The 8001-nt window shown below is 40.7% G+C and overlaps 1 protein-coding gene and 1 long non-coding RNA gene across 2 annotated transcripts; one reads left to right on the top strand and one right to left on the bottom strand.

Moving 5' to 3' along the window:
- Positions 1-598: 598 nt before the first annotated feature.
- On the bottom strand, positions 599-3344 carry LOC112253636. Its single transcript, XR_002954048.2, has 5 exons — positions 2550-3344; positions 2295-2432; positions 1997-2161; positions 1273-1816; positions 599-875 (listed from the first exon to the last, which is right to left on the bottom strand). It is a non-coding gene; the product is annotated as an uncharacterized LOC112253636 (long non-coding RNA).
- An 8-nt stretch (positions 3345-3352) lies between these two features.
- elovl6l (ELOVL family member 6, elongation of long chain fatty acids like) lies at positions 3353-7779 on the top strand. Its single transcript, XM_024425547.2, has 4 exons — positions 3353-3601; positions 4192-4323; positions 5637-5788; positions 5976-7779. The coding sequence occupies exons 1-4, from the start codon at positions 3504-3506 to the stop codon at positions 6401-6403; spliced, it is 810 nt and encodes a 269-aa protein (XP_024281315.1). The 5' UTR covers positions 3353-3503; the 3' UTR covers positions 6404-7779.
- Positions 7780-8001: the final 222 nt, after the last annotated feature.

Here is an 8001-nt window from a genome sequence, read left to right as displayed (position 1 = left end):
CTGTTGCTCTGCAGTCTGTGTCATCATAGGAAAGTCACAGACACCATAATAAACTACAGCTCATTCAAAAGCTATGCCAAAAGTGGATGATCAGCTTGATGGGCTCAAAAGTTCAATAAATATTTGTTTTTAATAAAACATACCCAAGCTTGCCTATCTTGCTTACTTGTATAGTTCTTATCAGCCAAGTTGACTTCTATTATCAACTTATCATTAATTATATAGCAGAGTAGTGGGTGTATAGCACAGGTTGGTTGCACCTTGTGTTGCACCATGTGTTTGATGCCATTCCAGCCATTATAATGAGCCATCCTCCCCTCGGGCAGCCTCCTGTGATGTATAATATGGTAAAATAGGGAGCTGTTGGATAAATATTGTTTAATTAGAGCATCAGAGGACACAAGTCATAGCTCTCTTTGGGAAAAAGGTGAGGTCTAACACCTAGGAAACCAAAAATGAGCAACAGTATAATATTGCTATATTGATGTTTGCAGATTAACAGTATTAAAAACAAACATAATAATGGAAATAATGTACAGCATTTACAACACAATAGTATTTGTAACTAACAACATTGTTAATTTAATGTTACCATTCTCTTTTTACATTTTCATAAGTAATCAAGAAATAAATTAATATAGCAGTTAATCATATATACCAAAAACTACTTTTCACATAGGCCTATATTTTGAATGCAAGATATGTTTATTACTAACGTAAGTATTGGGCTAAGTGATGAGACAGAAAGTGGCGGTCTTCAAAGGTGGCAGTCTCAACATGATCTTATTTGGAGAGTTCATTTCTGTTGCTTCCATTATGTCACTCGGTATTAAGACGTGGTCCTCAGTTGACGCAAACATCAGTCAGCTGAGACTCTGGAAAAAAATGCGGACAAAATAAATGTAATATCTCCACGTGACCCGATATGATAAATAATCTAGGCATAGAGCAGAATCTTCACCATGAACAACCTATGCAGATACAACTTCCTCTATATCGGAGTCAAATGGGTTCAGCGCCAGATTGGCAGGCATAGAGTTCTCTTGAATATCTGAGGGAGAAATGAAACCCATCTAATAACTCATGTTGTACATATGAGTGCTGCATATCTGTACAAGTTTACATTTGTACAAGCTTTACATTAATTACAATGTTTGGTGTGATTATGGTCAGTACCTCACTGTTTTATGCACTGAAAAACATACACCTAAATATAATTACATCTAATCTCTCGGTAACAAAATAGTGTGTGATCTATCTACAGTAACTCACTAGGCAGAGGCTCCCACTCTCTAAGGCTGACAGCACTTTTTCCATTTGCACAGTCTGCAAATTGTATGTTTGACTCAGACTCTTCCTACAGAAGCAACGAAACAATAATGTTTGAAATACACTTATACAACACACAGACTCAGTCATTAACAGTTTAAACACATACATAGACAGTTTGAAAAATGTACAGCTTGTTTTGACTACTGCTATTGCATCTCACAAATATATATATACTGGTCAGCTATGGATGATGTATTTTCCAAGTGAAACAATGAAGCGATGCTCTGCCGATCTAAAAGGAAAGAGGGCATTGTTACAACAGTATGTGAGACCCTGCAGTCAGTGTAGACTTAACTTAGCCAGGGATCACACGTTCAAGCAAATTAACGGCACACAGAGTAAGGCATCATAGAGAGTGTACATTTGGATAAAGTTGACTGTGGTTCAACAGGGGGTGGTTCTGTTCTCTTCAGCCTAGCATCAGCTAGAGCGTCAGATCTTCTTCTGGCCTCCATGGAAACTCGGACAGAGTCGTAGATAAACACTGGTGAAAAAAAGCCCATGCACAGACCAAACGTGATAACATTGTTGCTGCAACATACCCCGGCTGCTGCTCATTTTAATATACAAAGCAGATCTACATTAAAGCTATATCAATATCAACTGATGAACAGTACATTTCCATGCAGTAAAAAGACAGCAGAATGTTATGTAGCTACTGTACCTATCACGATGAAGCCATAGAAAAAGAGGCCCAAAATCATGTTAACTTTCACAAGTGGCTCGAAGTAAGTGGGGTCTGTCAATATGTTGACTCTGGGTTTGATTTCATTGGTGCTCTTCTTTGTTTTTGGAGCTTTTCCCCACAGTTTGAAGACGTGATCATTGCCTGCATCGGAACAAAATGTACAATCCATTTCAAAATCCATTTCACAATGGGATTTTACAATTCAGCAATTGTGAAATTCACACAGGTTTGTGCATTCACACAAAGAGTAGGAACAGAATAAAGGGCAAATCACCTCGTGATGCTGTTTGCTTCTTGTAAGTCTGTAGAACAGACATTAGAGACTTCACAAGCCCCTGGGGGTCTTTAGCATTTGTGTAGGGTTCGGGATATCCTTGAGTCACCTGGTCCAAATTACCTGGAGAAGTACCATCTGTGGGAAATCAGAGGAAAATGTCAAATGTTGCCACAACCCAAGCTTAGACATTTGCCTCTCTGACTTCATTCTGTTAACGCTAGGCCTAGACTAACTTCTGGATTCCTGTCTCACCTTTCACCAGCAAACTCTCAAATTGTCCAAGCAATGTGTTTACAAAATGGGTCAGTTTTGGGGTTGTGACATCGGGGTTGTTCTGAACAGGGTTGATCAAAGTCATGTGCTCCAGCGATGATGAGGAAGCAAAAACATTTGCAGGAGTTGGCTTTGCAAAAACTGGCTTTATGAGACAGAAAATAAAGGCCAAACATAAAATCTTGATATTGCACAGCCCTTCCTTGTGGGCACGCTGTGACATTTTGATGACAAATATAGCCTAATTCTCAAAGACAATGAGTAAACATTAACAACTCAAACTACTAGCTGACTCGCTGTGTGTTACACAATTAAGTGTGTGGGAAACTGAACATTCTGGAGCTATTTTATGTACCCAGCTTGCCCATTGGCATGGTAACCAACTGTCCTCACTATTTATGACATCAATCAAATTGTGTGCTCAAGGATTCTTTTCAAATTCTGCGGAGTTGCCAGGTTATGATTTTGCAATGTGGGGGTCAAAGCCTTAAGACACATTCAGATCAATCTGATCAAATCTGGCAACCTGTTATCTGCAGCACAATTGTCTGTCTGTCTGCCACGTGCGTCGGCATTTTCGCAGCTACAAAGTAATAATGTGTAACCTGCAAAGTTAGCATACCTAAATAATGAGTTTTCCTTTGGTTAAGCATTTTATAACGACCCTGTTCGAAACCAAAATTTCCCAAGTATCCTCCCACAGTGGGAGGAGAGAGGGCTGGGCCGAAGCCCATCATAGTCCACGCCCGTATATAGTAAAGGTGTTATTTGTGGGTAAATGAAATCAGGTGTGAGTAGAGTAGTGGTGGAGAGGACGCATGTGCGCGTTTATGATTAATCTAACATCAGTCTAGGTAGCCTCCTATCTACTGGGATTTTAAATCACAGAGAATAAATTATACATAGCCTAGTTTAGAGAGAGCAAGACCGAAAATGAATGAGACTGAATATCATCAAGTGCCACTTTCTCAATATGGTTTCGAGCAGCAATTTGACGAGCGAGGCGCTATCGAATGGATGCAAGAAAACTGGTATGTTTATAACATTTGTTTGGTTTCAAAATAATTATGAAATCACTTTGTTCGTGTGGTCGAACAGGACAGCTGAGTCAGGGTCAGGTGTTGCCCTTGATCACTTCAAATTGAAGAGCGTCAGGTGTGACGTCAATTCTGACAGCCTAAGGTTGAAGCCAACTATATTATACAAATTACTTTACCACCTTATTACTCATAACAGCCATGTTGTTCTGTTCTGTTGCTTTTGAAATTAGAATATCCACCTCTAGTAGTGGTTTACTCTGGATGTCTAGTAAAAAAGTCCGCTAAGCAGCATGGGAAAAGATGTTGTACAAATGTAACATTTCATTTTACATTTCATTTCAAGCCAGCTATTATCAACGGAAGTGGCCAGGGCTGATTGCTTTAGTCAATAAATTTCACATATCACCATAGTAAACTGGGTGTGCCATGTTCAATACCTTCAGCATGAGTAATAGTGAATGTAAAAACATCACTTCATTAAAGTCCTAGGGTGTGTTCAATCACTGAAATGCATTGCAGCTGAGTAACCTTGCCATGGGCACAATCGAAGGAAACTTACTGACATGTTTCTCTCTCACCAGGAGCAAGGCTTTTTTGTTTTGTGGCCTGTATGCAGCGCTGGTCTTTGGAGGCCAACATTTCATGAAAGAGAGGCCTAAACTTAGTCTGCGCAGACCACTGGTGCTGTGGTCACTCAGCCTGGCCATCTTCAGGTGAGTTAACACAGAACACCCGCATTTACCTCTGACATTTGAGTGAATGGAAGATGTACACGGTCTGTTTGCCAACAGTAATCTTGTCATGTCTCTGGAAACTGAAATACCCTACACTTTAAATCTATATTGTGAACTTAAGTTTTTTTTTTTGTTCTTTACATCTGCCAGCAAGTCACTTTCATTATGCATCCATCTGTTAACAATCCTGATGGTAGAAAGATGGCTTGTCATAATCATTTAAGTGTTTAAAATTCTTACTCCTACTGTTTTATGATCACTCTTTGTGCTGAAATGAAGAATTGTTTTGTGCAGAAAGCACCCTCATGCAGCATCTTTTTCACGTGGTGGAACTAAGCATACTGTTCATGTGCACTGCTTTGTAAGGGCAGTTTCCTAGATGCCAATGTGACCTTACTACATATGTCTTCCTAGTGCAGGGCTCTCAACCCTTTTCCTGGAGTGCTTCTATCCTGTAGGTTTTTCACTCCAACCCTAATTTAGTGCACCTGATTCTAATAATTAGCTGGTTGATAAAAGGAATCAGATTAGTTCAAATCTACAGGAGGGTAGCGCTTCAGGAACGGGGTTGTGGAACCCTGCCTTAGTGACATGCTGTCAGGAAGCCCTATACTACATATGTGGTTTAAGGAGTTAGTGATGTAACTTCAGTGAACTCAGAGTTCAACTCGGGGAACACCGGATTCACAAATGGCTCAACTCTTTAGCCAGGTATATTTGGCAACAAATCCTTCAGAACTTAACCTGCCAGTGAGCAGGTAAGGGGGCGCTTACTGCATTTATCCTGAATGAAGTGTCTGCGCTATGAGTTGCGGACCAAAGACATCAGGTTCCCTCATTGTAAATGTTGCATCATCCCCTTCATTTGAGGAATGGTTGCTATTTATTTTTATTTGAACATTACTAATGACAATGCATTAACTTCACACAGTGAAGGTTGTGGATGACTTAATATAATAACTTAATTGATAGGTGTGTTGGGGGGGGGGTGTAAAGGTGTTTGTGCATTGATAAGCACACCAATGACTGCATTAAAACTAAATAATACAAATAAAGATGGAATTACAACAAGCCTATTTCAAACCATAGCCTGCTGATTTTGCAAGCTAACTTGTTTCATTGTGATTTTGGCACAAATGAACATGTGGCACCGACTCAGCCATGGATTGATGTTTCAGCATTCTCAACGAATAGATTGACTAGACATGCACACGATGTTACAAGCCTGCTAGTGTAACTTTTAGTTTTGCTCTTCCCCTCTAGTGCAATGCTTAACTTTATTTTAATTGCAGTATCATTGGAGCAATTCGAACAGGATGGTACATGCTGTATATCCTCTCAACCAGCGGTTTCAGACAGTCTATATGCGACCAGAGCTTCTACAATGGACCAGTGAGCAAGTTCTGGGCCTATGCCTTTGTCCTGAGCAAAGCCCCTGAACTGGGTAAGAACTGGGGATGGAACTGCCAGTTTGTCTGAACTTGGCAATTTGTCCACTCCTACCATGAGTGTCTAATTTATGGCAAACCATATAACTTAGTCGAAGATGTGCAGTAAATGTTTAAGTGCGTCTGCATGTCTGGGACCATAACTTTGTCGGTCCTGATGTGTCCTCTCAATGACCTCCACAGGCGACACGGCATTCATTGTGCTCCGTAAGCAGCGGCTGATCTTCCTGCACTGGTACCACCACATTACCGTGCTGCTCTACTCCTGGTACTCCTACAAGGATCAAGTGGCTGGAGGCGGCTGGTTCATGACCATGAACTACTCTGTTCACGCACTCATGTATAGCTACTACGCGGTGCGGGCAGCCGGGTACCGGGTGCCACGCCCCTTTGCCGTGGTCATCACCACCTTCCAGATCGCTCAGATGGCCATGGGGCTGACGGTCAGTTGGCTGGTCTACCACTGGATGCAGGAGGGGGACTGCCACTCCTACCTGAACAACATTATGTGGAGCTCCCTCATGTACCTCAGCTACCTGCTCCTCTTCTCCTCCTTCTTCTACCAGACCTACATGAAAGGCAAAGGTGGCAAGAGCTCCAAGATGGACTAAATTGTGGGGGGAGGGATTGCTACGTTGCCTGACGGGGCCCAGTTTTAAGCTTTTCGCGACAATGGCAGCGATAAGTATCCATTCCCTATACACCTTATGCCATTAGTTTACCAGCAGTGAACTATTTTCCTGAACCTGTCAAGTGACCTCTACTGTCTGAAGTGTTTACAGAAATGTTTTCATGAAGATGTTGCTCTTTGTATCATAGTTCCGATCTGTGCTTTTCAAAAGGCACATGTAATGGCACCCCCTGCGAGTTTCTGTTCAGGCTGGTGCGACTGGTTTTCATACACATTTTCATGGTTCTCTTCTGAACTTGTCAATGGACCAATAAGAGGGCTGGCAGCTGGTACGCCCATACCCAACCCCAATATTTGGCATTTCTCATTACCTTGGATCAGCCTACACCAGCATATTTCACTGACTGTCTCGTAGGTGTGGGCCTTTGGTTTCTCTGAACTGGTTTCCAAAACTCACCCTGTGAGATATTTGGTCACTTTAAATGGTGTAGTTGTGTTCTAACTCAAAGGAATCTTCCTGAAAGCAGCTACTTGTCGGGTGTTCATATAAATGTATTTATTTATTTGATCGTATGATGGCAGCTGGAATGGTGCCGGAAAAGTCAAACTTTCCCATGGTCTCTCACTGCACAATTATTCAATTTTTTTTGCACCAGAGATGACTAGTTTATTTTTGTGCTCTTAGGATGCAAGCAATGCCATGTTGCTTTTTTCTGATGCGTCACAGGAGTGGTTTTTGGTTTCACTGTCACTTTCTGGTGAGAATGCTGTGTATCCTGAAAGGAATTCCTAACTAAAAGAAAAGCCTGTTCTGCTGTGAAAATGTCAGGTATTTTTGTCCCACCTCATTCTAAAGTTATTTTTTAGAAAGGGAATGTTGAGCTTTGTTTTTAAGTAGCTGGAGACTTGGTATCTTGATATGCATATATTTGTCTTGCTGATAATTCAGTTCTGTTTTATTTAATAATATTTATTGGTCTTTACAGGTTAAAGGGAGTATGAATGTATTTTGTTCCTGGGGGGGGGGCTGAGCAAGATACTTTTATTATGCTCAGCGTTAAACACCATTTTCACTCTAACTAAAGTTGCCAGTGGAATTTGAATGCCATGTTTACATTTTGTAAAAATTTGCAGCAGAAAAAGCTGAATGTATTTTAAGATGTGCCAAATGATGCTGAACAACCCTATGTCAAGATTATCTGTATGTATTGAGCAGATGGCCATCAGCCGATGAATTCTGTGATCCTGATCCGACGTTTGACATTGACATGTACTATGTGTTATAAATGAAAACGGACCAACTAAAGCCTTCTAATATTTGAAATGTACTATAATAAAGCACTCTTTTGAAATCTGTTTTTAAATCCTGTGATTTGCTATAACCCGGTTAACAAGCAAGTAGGTGGCAGATGTTGTACTTGTGTCCCAAATGAGACGTTTGTAGCTTCTTTCATTGCTAGCTAGACTGAAATAACTTGACACATTTAAATAATTGTTTGTTATACAGCTAAGTAGCTACAATTGGTTAGTGACATAGGAAAAATGTCATGGGGGGGATGAGGACTGATGTACAGTAAT

This window comes from Oncorhynchus tshawytscha, linkage group LG01, assembly GCF_018296145.1.
Source record: "Oncorhynchus tshawytscha isolate Ot180627B linkage group LG01, Otsh_v2.0, whole genome shotgun sequence".
Taxonomy (NCBI): Eukaryota; Metazoa; Chordata; class Actinopteri; order Salmoniformes; family Salmonidae; genus Oncorhynchus; species Oncorhynchus tshawytscha.
The sequence above is the reverse complement of the archived record's forward strand: the minus strand, read 5'-3'. Positions and strand labels throughout refer to the sequence as shown.

Excerpts from the sequence above, each read along its gene's own strand:
- elovl6l (XM_024425547.2), top strand. The coding sequence starts at position 3,504 with ATGAATGAGACTGAATATCATCAAGTGCCACTTTCTCAATATGGTTTC. Across the intron at positions 4,324-5,636 it reads CTCAGCCTGGCCATCTTCAG|TATCATTGGAGCAATTCGAA; the intron begins GTGAGTTAACAC and ends TTTTAATTGCAG. Across the intron at positions 5,789-5,975 it reads GAGCAAAGCCCCTGAACTGG|GCGACACGGCATTCATTGTG; the intron begins GTAAGAACTGGG and ends TGACCTCCACAG.